This window comes from Anas platyrhynchos, chromosome 3 (genome assembly GCF_047663525.1).
Source record: "Anas platyrhynchos isolate ZD024472 breed Pekin duck chromosome 3, IASCAAS_PekinDuck_T2T, whole genome shotgun sequence".
In the NCBI taxonomy this organism is placed as follows: Eukaryota; Metazoa; Chordata; class Aves; order Anseriformes; family Anatidae; genus Anas; species Anas platyrhynchos.
In genome coordinates, this window is record NC_092589.1 from 120,030,304 (window position 1) to 120,046,401 (window position 16,098).

The 16,098-nt window shown below is 52.0% G+C and overlaps 1 protein-coding gene and 1 long non-coding RNA gene across 2 annotated transcripts in view; both read right to left on the reverse strand.

Annotated features, from left to right (window-relative positions):
* The window catches only part of LOC140002298 (uncharacterized), an 80,491-nt gene extending 79,841 nt beyond the window's left edge, over positions 1-650 (reverse strand). The window contains exon 1 of the long non-coding RNA XR_011808650.1: positions 402-650. This is a non-coding gene — a long non-coding RNA (uncharacterized lncRNA). The remainder of the gene's footprint in view (positions 1-401) is intronic.
* The window catches only part of LOC110354783 (interferon-induced very large GTPase 1-like), a 170,171-nt gene extending 157,603 nt beyond the window's left edge, over positions 1-12,568 (reverse strand). Inside the window, exon 1 of the mRNA XM_072036661.1 lies at positions 12,274-12,568. Coding sequence (XP_071892762.1) covers positions 12,274-12,283 — 10 coding nt within the window. The 5' untranslated portion in view covers positions 12,284-12,568. The remainder of the gene's footprint in view (positions 1-12,273) is intronic.
* Positions 12,569-16,098: the final 3,530 nt, after the last annotated feature.

Consider the following 16,098-nt stretch of genomic DNA (forward strand, 5'->3'; position numbering starts at 1 on the left):
TGGGCTTACAGCAGGATCTGGTGGCTGGGTACGATCCCAGCTGTGTTATTGCCACAGGGCTCCCCACACCCCACGGGGCGCAGTGGCACCTTGTGGGACCCGGTGTCACCCGGCAGCAGGTGGCTCACGGGGTGAGAGGCTCCTTCTCGCGCAGCCCTGCCTCTCCAGCCAGGTTTGGGTTTTTCTGGGGGACACGGTAGCCTCGGGACTCCTTCCAGCACTGCTTCCATGTCGTGTGCTTAATTCCAGCCGCCGCTTTGTCATCCCATGGCATTGCCTCCCTGCTCGCAAGCTCCTGTCCACGTCACTCTGAGGACAGAGGTGACCGCAGTCCATCTGGAGGCACCCCCGGCGTCCTCGCGGCCGGTGCCCCCCGTGGATGCGCTAAGGGGGATGCTCACCCCCGGCGATGCTCAGCAGCTCCTCCAGCTCCTGCTGCAGCCGCAGCCCCAGCAGCTCCCGCAGCAGCTCCCGGCGCCGGCTGCGGGGGGCGACCCCCATGCGCCGCAGGGTCCCCTCAGTCATTCGCAGCAGGGCCCGGCCGCTGACCCCGTGCTCGGCCGCCAGCTGCACCAGGTCCCCGTCCCCGCACCGTGCATCCAGCCAGGCGCACACCTCCGGCACCGACCACTGTGCTGGGGGCCCCTCCGAGACCTGCACCGGGAAGAGAGGGGTGAGCTGAGGTGTTCCCTCACCACCCCAGTCCGTCCCTCCAGCCCCGTGGGGGATACAGGGTCAGGCTGGCTACTCCATGCCCAAATTCCACCCCTCCCTGAAATGGGACCCTTCTGCCATCCCCGTGCCCATGCTGGTGCTGGTGCTCACATCTCCCTGGGGTCTCCCGTTCGCCCCCGGGGACACTCCAGCCCCCAGCCCCCAGCCCCTGCCCTCGCTCACCTCGGCCAGCGAACATCCCTCCAACAGAACCTCGGCACCATCCTGCACCTCGACACCATCCTGCGCCTCGGTGTCCATGTGGGGGTCCGGCAGGGTGCGGGGGCAGCTGGGGCTCCCTACAGAGGGGGCTGCAAAAGCTGGGGTGAGCACAGCCCCCTGCACCCCTATTCCACACCATCCCCTGGGGTGTGGTGGCTGCCCTCCCCCAGTGCAGACCCCTCCTGCCCACCCAATTCCCGTCCCCCCAGTTGGAACTGGGACAAGGCCCCAGCACCCATCCTGCCGCGTGGGCGCACGGAGCCGGGCACACCCGGGAAGCAAGACCAGCCCCAGCTCCCCACCACCTCCGCAAGCCCCGGGGAGCTCCGGCGTGCCCTGGCACCCCCAAGCCAGCCCAGACCCCTTCCCCAGCCCAACGTCCTCCTCCCCACCACCCTGCAGCTCACAGCTCTGCCCTGGGTCGAGCAGGAACCCACTGCACGGGAAGCAGGAGAGCAAAAGGAACCTTTGCCCGGGCGCTCCCTCTGCAGGCACCCCAACAGCACCCAGGGCTGCCAGGGGCGCGGCGGCTGCTCTGCGAGCTCCAATCGTGCTCCCCCTTCCTCTTTGCCCTACCCCAGCCCTGGCTTCACCCTCCCCACACAGCTCCAGGGGTTGGCGAGACCTCGGCCAGAGCCAGACACGAGGTTTTCCAGGGGTTGGAGGAGGGCAGAGTGGGGCAGCATCCTTACCACAACCAGGTCCAGGAGCTCTGCAAAGGCTCCCCCCTCTCCCGTCCCCGTTAGGTGCAGAAGGGGCCCGTCGCAGCCCGTCCCACGGGGTAAAAGCCCCCACGCAGATCTATGCGGGGCGCACCGCAGCAGCCTCACCTCCAGTGCGAGCGCCAGAACAGGGCGAGCCCCAAGGATGAGTCACATCCCGAAGGGCTGCAGCCCTGCCCCTACCTGCAACAGTCCCTGCTGCCCGTGCCCCCCTTCCACGCAGCCCCGGGGGTGTCCTGGGGCCAGCTCAGTGCCCACGCAGGCAGCACCAGGCTCGGTAGCAAAGCGAGCACCCAAACATCACTGTCGGGTGGCGATAGGTATCTTTAAAGGCTGCTGAAGCCAACACATCCCGCAAAGTAGGAGTGCACCAAGCTATTAAGCAACTTCCAGGGGTGGAGAGAAAAAAAAAAAAAAAAAAAAGAAAAAAAAAAAAAGTCTTGTGCATCCAGGTAGACGCAGAGCTGGCAGGACGTTGACGGAGCCCTGGGAACGTGCTCCTACGTGTGTGGGAACGCCGGGGAGTGCAGTGGTGCCGCTTCACACCGTCCTACCCCAATGGGCTGGGAGGCACGGAAAGGAGGGTGGGGATCAGTGCCTGGTCTCCACAGCACCTCTCCCCATCCCCAGACCCCAAAGGGACCTCTGCCCCGTGAAGCTCTTGGTGACGTGGATGCCCCCAGCTACCCAAATGTGGGCAGAGGGATGGATTTTCAGCCACTCTGGCTGCCCAGCATGGTCCGACCGCAGCAGAGCCTCCCTCTGCTGGGACACCAGGTCCACGAAGCACAAGAGGTGTTTATAGAAAACCAAAGTGCTGCCCCTGCTCCTCAGCTTCCCTCCCACCCACAGGCAGCTCAGCACAGAGCAGCAGCATTGCACAAGATTTCCAGCCAGCACCAAGCAGGCAGCACCCGCCGTCCCACCCAACTCTTATCTCAGCTTTGCCTCCACAATTGCAGGGCTGCTCGGCAGCAGGTGGCTTGCAGAGGCAAGGTTCCTTCTGTACAAGGGAGCTGAAGATTTTTGCAGGGTGTTTTGGAAGATTTCTGTAGTGCCTGGCATAGCCCAAGCCACCCTCATTGTAATAAAAACATGAAAAGATGAGGGAGGAAAATAACTCAGAACATTAACCAAAAGGGCAGGAACAACAATCTCATGTTCCCAAAATCCTGGGAGAACAACAAGTCTGCAGAACCGATGTTTGTCACCAGCTTGTTTCTGCGCAAGTGTTTTTAAAATTCAGAAACAGGGACAGGATAATACCAGACACCAAAAATGTGTAATTAAGGTGCCACAGAGAAGCAAGGGAAAGGGGGGAAAAAAAAAACAAACACTAGCCAAACTTTTTTTTCTCTCCTGGTTTATTGTGGCAAACATCAGCGAGACTCAATTCTGAGGCAATTTGCTAGTTCCATGCTGTTCAGACATCGTGCAATCTTCCCCCTTTGAACCAGGTCAGCCACTTGAGTTTAAACCTGCTTCTGAAGTTGTTACTCCCTACAACGGCACGTTACCCCACATCTCAGCCTGCCGACATTCAGCACTTTGTGGATCTCCTCACCTCTGAGCTTCATTCTTTGTACAGCACTTGGGAATCCTTCTTTTTTTCTTTTCCAGGGAAAAAGAAAATAATAAATCTTGCTTCCTGAAGAATTACAGTAGAAATCAGACTGGTTACAAGGACCTCGGAGACACTAAGAGCCACATTAACTTTTATTTTCCTCGACCTGGAATAAGTCTTAGAGTGCGTTTATTAGCTGAAAATTACCAGCAGTGTAGCTAAAAGGTATTTACAAAGGCCACCAAAAATCCTTCCCAAGAAGGATTGTTTGTATCTTTTTATTAGTGCATTGAAATGGCATTGCCAGGCACAGAATACTCGTTGATAAATACTCATTCAACAGTCCCTTGTCCCATTACTGAGGGTAGAGCTCCACTAGCATTACGTGCCCCTAGAAATGGAGAGAAAAAGAGAACAGGCACAGAAAGGACTGGGTATTACAGGCAGCAGTCAACAGGAGATGCCCACCTCCCGCCCATACTAAAATAAAGGTGAGGTGGGAGCCCAGAGCTGATTCACGATCAGATTTGCTCTGGCAGCTCCGTGCCAGCACAGGGCTGCTCCAGGTGCCGAGGCAGACCAGCACACCACGCTGCTCCCAAGGCAGCCCCTAAAGCACTCAGCGAGGGGCGAGCCAGGGCCAAGCCCTCGGGTTACCCACAGAACTACCCCCAGGCAGCACAACGCTCAACCAGGGCTCCCATCCATCCCCAGCCTGATGGAAATCAGGAACATTCCATCTCCCACCCATTTTTCTTGTAGTGTGGGTAGTTAGGGTCTGGCGGCCGGAAGATGTCACGCTGTATGGAAAGGTGGAGCCCCTCCCTTGATGGACAGTAGCGTGTGGTCTGTGGCGTAAGCAAGCGGAAGTGACGCTGTGGGCCTCGGCTATATAACACCGTGTAACTCGGCAATAAACACTGTTATAAAAGGCTCAGGATTCAAATTAGGATTAAATGAAAAATAGGATTTATTAAAGGAATATAAAGGAATAGAGGTAAGCAAACAGCGCTGGGTGCACCGGGAGTCTCCACTCCACCAGGACGCACACCAGTTACATCAAGCAGCTGATTTTTATGCACCTAGACTAATACATATTCATTACTACTTCTAAAAAAATAGATTATTATAATTAGCTTCCGCGGTCCAGTCCCTCCTACTGGAGCATGCGCATCAGTCTCCTCTGGGGGTCTCTAGGGGTCTTTCATGCTGAAGGCTCGTAGTCTTCCTCTCACCCTTTGTACTTACTCGGCACTATTCCAAGTTTATGGAACACTCTCTGTACACTCTCCACAGGTCTTGTCTCCCAACCGTCCTTCAGCTTCTTTTTTCTTCCTCTTAATCTCTTGGCCCCCCTGGCCAGATACCAAGGATCTCATAACAGTCACCAGCAGTCACCAGTTATTATCAGTTGTTCTGAAACTCCCAAACAGCTTGACGACTCACGAGCAATTAAAACATTCTTTTCCAGCTATTTACAGTCATCTACAGAACATCTACAGCAGTGTTAAATCAATCTCGAAGAAGACAGAAAAAAAAACTGTAACTGTTAGAACTAGAAGTCAGGAATAACAAAAGCAAACAGGTTCATAAATTTAAGGAGTGTCTTCTGAAGACGTGATAAATTGACTGGAATGAGGGGGAGACTGGGACACACTGCATCTGTGGTTCAAGAACTAAATTGCCAGTGCAGGGCCCAGAGGTAGACAGGATTCAAACAGAATTGTTCTTTATGGACACAAATTTATGGACACGAATTGGAATTGTTAAAACATTCCTCACAACACCATTTGCCATCCACCACATTGGTGTCTGTGAGCCGATGGACCGAGCGGCCTGGGGTTGGTCGCCGTGCCGTTTCTGAACCAGGTCGCCACTGCCCCTGAAGGCAACAAGTGGTGCCAAAACCCGGGAAAACTCCTGGATTCGGGTGAACGGCGGCCGGAGCGGCAGGACCAGCCCAGCGGGGAGGACGCTTCCGGCCCAACAAGGAAGATGGAAACCCTTGTGAAGGTCGTATCAAAATTACACAAGCAATGGGGTGGGTTAGCTGAGGAAGCCAGGGGCACCACTGGGGATCCAGGGTCTGATGAAATCTGGGCGAGACCACCGCCATATATGCCCCAAGACAGCGCCAAACTAGAAGACGAAGGGTGGGGCGAAGATGCCTCCGGCGGGAGTGGGGAGGAAGTGCTAGATTTAACTAAAACGTGCAAATGGTGGAGGAGAACGAGAAAGAGAAGGGTTGTGGGGGCAACCAGGAAGGAGGTAGAAACGTGAGCGAGGGGCAGAGAGCCAATCAGAACGTCCATCCAAAAAATGCTCTTGTGGGGCAAACACCTCACCAAGAAGAAGGCGGGGAGAGCCACGAGGGAGAGAACGGCCTGCCCACAAGGGTGGTGGGCACAATGGAAGGGTACTGGCACTCGGAGGTGACTAGTCAGTAGAGTTCCGACTCCGGATCAGATACTGATTCAAATTCGGAGGAGGAGGAAATGGGGACAGATAGAGTCAAAAGCAAAAATATCCCCATCCGAAATAAAGCAGAACCCTGAGGGGGAGAAATTCCTCTCATGGATTGGAGGAAAATTAAGCTTGTGTGCGCCGACTGGGCCCCATTGGCCACACTAGCGTTCCCGGTCCAGGTGACAGACGGGGGACAGAGGGTCCACTCACCAATAAACCCTAAGAATGTACAAGCGATTGTTAAAGCCATCGCGGATAAAGGGCTTAATTCTGCAATGGTCTCCACCCTCATAGATGGTGTTTTTGGGGGAGACAATATGCTCCCGTTTGATATAAAACAAACTTGTAGACTGATCTTTGACGGGGCAGGGATGATCGTTTTTAAACAAGAATGGGAGGACAACTGTACGAGACAACTGGCCCAAGTAACTGGGGGGGATCACCCACTATATGGCTCTAGCCTGCAGCGGCTAATGGGTATGGACCCAACAATGATCACCCCCCAGGCGCAAGCCCAGGGCCTGCAGGCCCATGAAGTTATGGCAACTACTCCTGCGGCCAGAGAAGCTATTCGTACAGCCTCTAGAGTTATTGCCAAACCATCGCCATGGTCAAAAATAAAACAAAGTGAAAGCCAGAGCTTTTCGCAATTTGTAGATCGTCTCCAGGCAGCGGTCGACTCTTTGTCACTGCCCATGGAGGCAAAAGGCCCAGTCGTGGCAGAATGCCTATGCCAGCAGTGTAATTCGGCAACCAAAGAAATCTTGCGATCACTGCCGGCGGGGTCTAGCATCGCGGACATGATTAAACATGTCGCAAAAGAAGAGCACCTAACCCCGATCCAGGTAGCTGTTCGCACCGCAATAGCTAACGTGATGGCATGTTTTAAATGTGGCCAGGCAGGCCACATCACGGCAAATTGCCCTCAGTTGGGGGGTCCGCCAACAGCGCTCCCCCCATGCCAAAACAGACCCAGAAGACTGTGTTGGGTCTGTGGAAAGAAAGGGCACTTTGCCAAGGAATGCAGATCTAAATCCCAGGGAAATGGGAGGGGGAGAGGGCAATTGGGCCACGCACAGCCCTCTCCCACTTGGGACATGAGGCGGTCCAACTATGCCAACCCCAGATGGGGTGCGGTGCCCCTGAACCCACTGCCCCCTCAAGAGGGGTCCAATTTTATGGCTCAACCGACAGTCCAGCCAAACCTGTCCTTATCTCAGGGACAGCAAGGACCACCCTCTGGGGGCAAGACCCCAGGGTGGCCCTGGCAGTAAAGTGTGATAACCCGCCAGTGGTGTGGGGGATCTGTTCCCTTTATGATACCTTAAATGACACCACCGTTAGTGTCTCCTTTTTGATTGATACTGGAGCAGACATTACAGTTATCCCTGAGACGAGCTGGCCTCCGAGTTGGAAATTGGAAGATGTCCCCATGGTGGGTGGAGTTGGGGGATTAACCCAAGCTCGCAAGAGCGCTCAATTGGTTGTAATCACGCTCCACACTAAAAAGGGACCGGAGAAAACCATTACTCTCTTCCCACATGTCATGTCAGGAGTCCCTCCCCTGTTGGGAAGGGACGCTTTAGCCCTATTAAAAGCCAGGGTGACAAATTTACCATAAGGGCCACTGCCACATACCCACTTCCACCGATTAGACTGATGTGGAAATCATCCGACCCAGTGTGGGTCGAGCAATGGCCGCTGTCGAGGCCTCGAATGGGTGCTCTTCTCGAGCTAGTTGACCGCGAACTACAACGAGGTCATATAGAGCCTTCTACTAGCCCATGGAACACTCCAGTTTTTGTAATACCCAAGCGAACCAGTGAAGGATTTCACCTCCTCCATGACCTGCGTGAAGTAAACAAGATAATTCAACCAATGGGTCCTGTCCAAACGTTGTTGCCTATGAACTCTATGATACCGGAAGGGCAACCTTGTGCCGTCCTTGATATTAAGGACTGTTTTTTCTCAATACCTCTACATGAAGAAGACAAGGAGTGGTTTGCTTTCTCTGTCGTGTTTCCAAACAGCCAACGCCCCAACTTACGCTTCCAGTGGAAAGTGCTGCCTCAAGGAATGATCAACTCGCCTACTATCTGCCAGATCACGGTGGATCGGGTGCTGGCGCCAGTTCGGCGCAGTGACCCGACCGCGACTATCATCCAATACATGGACGATATCCTGATTGCTGCGCCGTCAGGAAGTCAAGTGGACCAGCTAGTGTCAACAGTCTCAGAAACTCTAAAAACAAACAGGTTTGAAATCGCGAGCGCAAAAATTAAAAAAGGACCATGTGTAAGTTTTTTGGGAGTGGTGATCACAAGTTCTTACATAACCCACCCCCACCCCCCCAGATAAAAATCCTTTGGGACATCAAAACGCTCCATGATATGCAACAATTAGTGGGATCCTTACAATGGCTCTGCAATATTGTCCTGATTCCTCCTGAAACCATGGCTCCCCTGTATGATCTTTTAAAAGGAAAAAAAACATGGGAGCAAAAGACTCTGACAACAGAAGCAGTGAACTCTCTCGATTTTATTGAGCGAAAAGTATCATCAAGCACGCTCGCCAGGTGGAACCCGAATGAACCACTTGATCTGTATGTATACTTCACGGAAAGGGGGGGAGTAGGGGCACTAGCCCAGGGCCCCCCTCAAAAAGTTCAACCAATACAGTGGATAGTCCTAGGAAAACTGTCACGCGCATTCTCTCCAGGAGTCCAGTGCCTTGGTAACATCATCATGAAAGGCCGAAAACTCGCCCTAAGACACCTCGGTATCGAACCCGCCACGATATATCTACCCTTTTGTAAACAGCTGCTACTGCAATCAGTAGTGATGTCGGAATCTCTAGCCATAGCCCTTGCTGGATTTCGCAGAGAAGTTCAATACGCTATTAAGCCCCCTTGAGCTCAAATGCTGAAAATTGTCAACATCGACCTCCAACGGAAGATCATGGACTGGCCCCAATGGGGACCAACGGTCTTCACAGATGCATCCTCAGCAACCTCAACCGCGGCAGCGGTATGGCAATCGGAAGGAGAATCACAGAATCACAGAATCACAGAATCTCTAGGTTGGAAGAGACCTCAAGATCATCGAGTCCAACCTCTAACCTAACACTAACAGTCCCCACTAAACCATATCCCTAAGTTCTACATCTAAACGTCTTTTGAAGACTTCCAGTGATGGTGACTCCACCACCTCCCTGGGCAGCCTGTTCCAGTGCCTAACAACCCTTTCAGTAAAGAAATTCTTCCTAACATCTAACCTAAATCTCCCCTGGCGTAACTTTAGCCCATTCCCCCTCGTCCTGTCACCAGGCACATAGGAGAACAGGCCAACCCCCACCTCGCTACAGCCTCCTTTAATGTACTTATACAGAGCAATAAGGTCACCCCTGAGCCTCCTCTTCTCTAGGCTGAACAAGCCCAGCTCCTTCAGCCGCTCCTCATAGGACTTGTTCTCCAGGCCCCTCACCAGCTTCGTCGCCCTTCTTTGGACCCGCTCAAGCACCTCGATGTCCTTCTTGTAGCGAGGGGCCCAAAACTGAACACAGTACTCAAGGTGCGGCCTCACCAGAGCCGAGTACAGGGGGACAATCACCTCCCTAGCCCTGCTGGTCACACTGTTTCTGATACAAGCCAGGATGCCGTTGGCCTTCTTGGCCACCTGAGCACACTGCTGGCTCATATTCAGCCGTCTGTCCACCATCACTCCCAGGTCCTTCTCTGCCTGGCAGCTCTCCAACCATTCCTCTCCCAGCCTGTAGCTCTGCTTGGGGTTATAGCGCCCCAGGTGCAGGACCCGACACTTGGCCTTGTTGAACTTCATACAGTTGACCTCAGCCCATCGGTGCAGCCTATATGACACAGCATTAAAATGAACGATCGTGCGCTTTCAGTCCAGCAATTAGAAGCGACGGCCATAGTACTAGCCTGTGGACTGTTCCCAATGGAACACCTCAACATAGTGACCGATTCAATGTTCGTAGCCAAACTTTGCTTCGCCATGTCAGGGCCCGGCGTGTCAACATCCACGGTCGCTCTAATGCTAGAAGAAGCACTTTTCTCCCGAAAAGGCACTATATCGGTCACCCACGTCAACAGCCACAACCCAATCAAAGGGTTTTACCAAATCAGTAACGACAAAGCAGACACCGCTGTAAAAGGATTATGGACACTAAAAGATGCACGCCAGCCACATGAGTCCCTCCACACTGGAGCCAAAGCGCTAGCTAAGAGATGTGGGATTTCGACCACCGACACGAAACACATAGTAGCTACGTGTCCCCACTGTCAAAAAGCACCACTATGGTCCAGTGGAGTCAACCCCAGAGGTCTCAAAGCCTCTGAGGTGTGGCAGACAGATTTTATGCTCTTTCAGTCGCTGAGACCTCGAGTGTGGCTAGCGGTAACCGTAGACACATATAGCGGGGTGATCGTAGCCACACAACACCTTAAGGCCGATTCCAAAGCAACCATCCAACATTGGCTGACAACCATGGCGTGGCTTGGTGTCCCTAATCAGATCAAAATGGACAATGGTTCGAATTTTGTGTCCAAATCAGCTCGACAATAAATGCCATTTGCCATCCACCACATTGGTGTCTGTGAGCCGATGGACCGAGCAGCCTGGGGTTGGTCGCCGTGCCGTTCCTGAACCAGGTCACCACTGCCCCCTGAAGGCAACACCGGAGGGGGCTGCTCCTCCATCCCCTACCCCTGAGCAGAGCCCATTTCCCCTGAGCGAAAAGCCCTGCTGCCCTCCTGGCATCTCACAACCCAGCAGGAGATGGGTGAAACAGCGAGCAGGAGGCCAAGGGGTCTCCGCATGTGGCCCCTACCCTTCTCAGTGAAGCCCCTGCACAGCCTCAGCCCACCCCTGACCCCTCTCTTCACAGAGCCCCAAGCCCCTGCACTGGCTGCAGTTTATTGGTTGCACGACAGGAAGATATCTTTTGCTTTCCTGGAAGTCAGGCTGTTATCTTTCAGGCAGTGCCAGAAAGTGAAACTTGACAGTTGCTGGCTGTGCTGGGGCTTAATTTAAAGATCGAAGCCAAAATTTCCTTAAGTGGTATACTCTTTATTGCAGCACTGGATGCACGGGGGATCTTTCCACCTATCGTGCATGTTTGAAGTGACAAACTATCTCATATTTATACAGAGAAACAATGAATATTCTATTAATGCCTATACATATTCATTACCTAACCCTGCCTACTCTCGCTTCATATGCTAATTAGCTTATCAGTCCTTGCGCTTGCACAAAGCCTTCCAAGAATTGTGCGCCGGGGTCTTCAAGATGTGGGCTGTGGTCTTTGGGAGGAAGACTGTAGGTCTTGCTCGTGATGCACTTTTCACCTTTTGCTTAATCAGTTGTTTTCCAAGCTGTAAAAATGCTGAGTTGGCTTTCGGCCTAACTGAGGGTTGACAGATAACAGGATGTCTCAGTTAACAAGACATAAAAGGCAGAGAAGGACATAAAAGGCAGAGAAGGACCTGGGAGTGATGGTGGACAGACGGCTGAATATGAGCCAGCAGTGTGCTCAGGTGGCCAAGAAGGCCAATAGCATCCTGGCTTGTATCAGAAACAGTGTGACCAGCAGGGCTAGGGAGGTGATTGTCCCCCTGTACTCGGCTCTGGTGAGGCCGCACCTCGAGTACTGTGTTCAGTTTTGGGCCCCTCGCTACAAGAAGGACATCGAGGTGCTTGAGCGGGTCCAGAGAAGGGCGACGAAGCTGGTGAGGGGCCTGGAGAACAAGTCCTATGAGGAGCGGCTGAAGGAGCTGGGCTTGTTCAGCCTGGAGAAGAGGAGGCTCAGGGGTGACCTTATTGCTCTGTACAGGAACCTTAAAGGAGGCTGTAGTGAGGTGGGGGTTGGCCTGTTCTCCCACGTGCCTGGTGACAGGATGAGGGAGAGTGGGCTAAAGTTGCGCCAGGGGAGATTTAGGTTAGATGTTAGGAAGAACTTCTTCACTGAAAGGATTGTTAGACACTGGAACAGGCTGCCCAGGGAGGTGGTGGAGTCACCATCCCTGGAAGTCTTTAAAAGACATTTAGATGTAGAACATAGGGATAAGGTTTAGTGGGGACTGTTAGTGTTAGGTCAGAGGTTGGACTCGATGATCTTGAGGTCTCTTCCAACCTAGAAAAATTCTGTGAACAAGCTCGTTCTGTGAACAAAAGACAGTTGACTCAAGTTATCTCAAGTCTCAGCCTGACTGAGAGTTGACAGATAATGGGATGTTTTCAAATAACAAGATGCTTCAACATAACAGAAGGTTAACAGATAACAAGATACCATTTACTTTGTTCTCATAAATTTTTTAACCACAAGATTTATTCTATTTTAAATTGAGTCTATACAATATCAGGCTGAGTCAGGCTGCTGGGGTAGCCACATCCCCAGGCACTCCTCCAAGGAAGGCAAGGGGAAGTGGAAGAAGCAGGCAGCTCTAAAGCAGAGCCATCACAGAAATGGGAAGGAAAAGAGACAGAAATTGTAGCAGAGTCAGAATCCACATGAACCCTATCCCTGAGAGAGGTGCGAGGTAGCAAAAGGATTTCAGCTGTCACCTACGTGAGCACATTCTCACCTGGCTGCTCTGATGCTGGGATACTGGGGCTGGTAGCTGGGAATCAGAAGGCAAGGAAGCCAAGCAGCTGCAATCCCTCTCTAGGAAAAGGGTCCTTGCAAAGTGATTGGGAAAGGGCACAAGTCCTCAGTATCTGGAGATGGCCCACGTCAGGCGTGAAGGAAAGGTATCCATCCCCTCAAGGAAGGTACTGTACATCAGCCAGGCAAGTCAACCACCGTGGAGAAAGGTCTCCAGTACCTGAGGGAATCAGCTGTGCTCGAGACAGTTTATAGTAATCTGAACAACAACCAGGCACCCAAGGATCCAGATGAAATTTGTTCCACATGGTGGAAGTTTATACAGAGCACCACCGTCATGTGCCAGCATGCTGCCAGTGATGAACTGGATTGATGGGATGGGACCAACAGTGTTTAGCGTCCGGCTAACTCCACAATTATGAAGACAGTGGACTAATGGCATGCAGGCCCCAGTTTGCTTTCCCTTGCAGGGATGTCCAGACCACCTAGAATCGACTACCCCAGGGGTGGAAACGCAGCCCCACTGTTTGCCTTGGACTGATCCAGGCTGCACTGGAACGGGGGGAAGCTCCTGGGCACCTGCAATACCTGAATGCCACCACTGCGTGGGGTAACACAGCAGAGGAAGTGTTTGAGAAAGGGAGGAAAATAATGCAAATTCTTCTGTAAACTGGTTCTGCTATAAAGCAAAGCAAAGCAAGGTCAAAGGACTCACACACGAGATCCAGTTCTTGTGAGTAAAATGGCAGGATGGATGTGATCAATTAGATAACAGCTATGTCCCCACCAACTAACAAGAGAGAAACACAAGCTTTCCTAGGCCTTGTGGGATTCTGGAGAATGCATGCTCAGTCAGTTTGTGACTCTATGTTATGAGACTCGCAAGAGGGACTGTGACGAGTGCAGCCCTGAGCATCAACAAGCCTTTTTGAATGGACTAAAGAGGAAACTGCTCGTGCAGCAGCTCTTGGGGCTGTCTGTACGAGGCCAGCTATGCAAAACCTGCTTTACACTGCACCTAGGAAGCACGGTGTGGTGGTTCTACCCTGCAGGGCTGCTGAGCTCCACCACAGCCGCTCTCTCACTCCCTCTCTTCAAAGAAAAAAGGGGTAAAAATATGATGGAAAGAGCTCAAGGGTTGAGATAAGGACAGGGAGATCAGTCAATAATTACTGTCACGGGCAAAACAATCTCAGCACAAGGAGATAAATACAATTTATTGACCTAGCAGACTGCAGCGCTGAGAAACTAAAAGGAAACTACGGACACCTTCCTCCCACCCATCCTCTTCTGTCTTCTCCTCCCAAGTGGTGCAGGGGACACGGGAATGGGGGCTGCAGTCAGTCCCTGATGTTTTGTCCCCGCCGCTGCTTCACGGTCCCCCTCTGCCCCTTTCCTCAAATTTCCCCCTTTCCTGCTTTTCCCCCTTTCCTCAATCTGTTCTCACAGTGTTGCTCACTGGATTGGCTCTGGACAGCAGTGGGTTCCTTTGGAGCCATCTGGAGCTCACATAAAACATAATACAGTGAGTATTAACAGAACAATAACAGGGTGAAGCATCTTGTTGAAGACTCCTGTGACAGCTGGTGACCATCCAAACAAAATGTCCCTCCAACGGTGTCTCTCATCTCTCTTTACTCTTTCCATCACTCGATGTATTTCTTGTCTTTTGTCCATTTTCTCGAACTTGTGTCATCAGCCGCTTCAGGTCCTCATGTACCAGCAATTTCTTCACCAAGGTGAGGTTCATTCCAATAGGAGTAGGCAGCAGTTCATGAAGCAGAATACAAGAAGCAGAATTTTAGGTTGGATCTTAGGAAGAACTTCTTTACCAAAAGGGTTGTTAGACATTGGAACAGGCTGCCTAGGGAAGTGGTGGAGTCACCATCACTGGAAGTCTTTAAAAGATGTTTAGATGTAGAGCTTAGGGATAAGGTTTAGTGGGGACTGTTAGCGTTAGGTCAGAGGTTGGACTCGATGATCTTGAGGTCTCTTCCAACCTAGAAAAATTCTGTGAACAAGCTCGTTCTGTGAACAAAAGACAGTTGACTCAAGTTATCTCAAGTCTCAGCCTGACTGAGAGTTGACAGATAATGGGATGTTTTCAAATAACAAGATGCTTCAACATAACAGAAGGTTAACAGATAACAAGATACCATTTACTTTGTTCTCATAATTTTTTTAACCACAAGATTTATTCTATTTTAAATTGAGTCTATACAATATCAGGCTGAGTCAGGCTGCTGGGGTAGCCACATCCCCAGGCACTCCTCCAAGGAAGGCAAGGGGAAGTGGAAGAAGCAGGCAGCTCTAAAGCAGAGCCATCACAGAAATGGGAAGGAAAAGAGACAGAAATTGTAGCAGAGTCAGAATCCACATGAACCCTATCCCTGAGAGAGGTGCGAGGTAGCAAAAGGATTTCAGCTGTCACCTACGTGAGCACATTCTCACCTGGCTGCTCTGATGCTGGGATACTGGGGCTGGTAGCTGGGAATCAGAAGGCAAGGAAGCCAAGCAGCTGCAATCCCTCTCTAGGAAAAGGGTCCTTGCAAAGTGATTGGGAAAGGGCACAAGTCCTCAGTATCTGGAGATGGCCCACGTCAGGCGTGAAGGAAAGGTATCCATCCCCTCAAGGAAGGTACTGTACATCAGCCAGGCAAGTCAACCACCGTGGAGAAAGGTCTCCAGTACCTGAGGGAATCAGCTGTGCTCGAGACAGTTTATAGTAATCTGAACAACAACCAGGCACCCAAGGATCCAGATGAAATTTGTTCCACATGGTGGAAGTTTATACAGAGCACCACCGTCATGTGCCAGCATGCTGCCAGTGATGAACTGGATTGATGGGATGGGACCAACAGTGTTTAGCGTCCGGCTAACTCCACAATTATGAAGACAGTGGACTAATGGCATGCAGGCCCCAGTTTGCTTTCCCTTGCAGGGATGTCCAGACCACCTAGAATCGACTACCCCAGGGGTGGAAACGCAGCCCCACTGTTTGCCTTGGACTGATCCAGGCTGCACTGGAACGGGGGGAAGCTCCTGGGCACCTGCAATACCTGAATGCCACCACTGCGTGGGGTAACACAGCAGAGGAAGTGTTTGAGAAAGGGAGGAAAATAATGCAAATTCTTCTGTAAACTGGTTCTGCTATAAAGCAAAGCAAAGCAAGGTCAAAGGACTCACACACGAGATCCAGTTCTTGTGAGTAAAATGGCAGGATGGATGTGATCAATTAGATAACAGCTATGTCCCCACCAACTAACAAGAGAGAAACACAAGCTTTCCTAGGCCTTGTGGGATTCTGGAGAATGCATGCTCAGTCAGTTTGTGACTCTATGTTATGAGACTCGCAAGAGGGACTGTGACGAGTGCAGCCCTGAGCATCAACAAGCCTTTTTGAATGGACTAAAGAGGAAACTGCTCGTGCAGCAGCTCTTGGGGCTGTCTGTACGAGGCCAGCTATGCAAAACCTGCTTTACACTGCACCTAGGAAGCACGGTGTGGTGGTTCTACCCTGCAGGGCTGCTGAGCTCCACCACAGCCGCTCTCTCACTCCCTCTCTTCAAAGAAAAAAGGGGTAAAAATATGATGGAAAGAGCTCAAGGGTTGAGATAAGGACAGGGAGATCAGTCAATAATTACTGTCACGGGCAAAACAATCTCAGCACAAGGAGATAAATACAATTTATTGACCTAGCAGACTGCAGCGCTGAGAAACTAAAAGGAAACTACGGACACCTTCCTCCCACCCATCCTCTTCTGTCTTCTCCTCCCAAGTGGTGCAGGG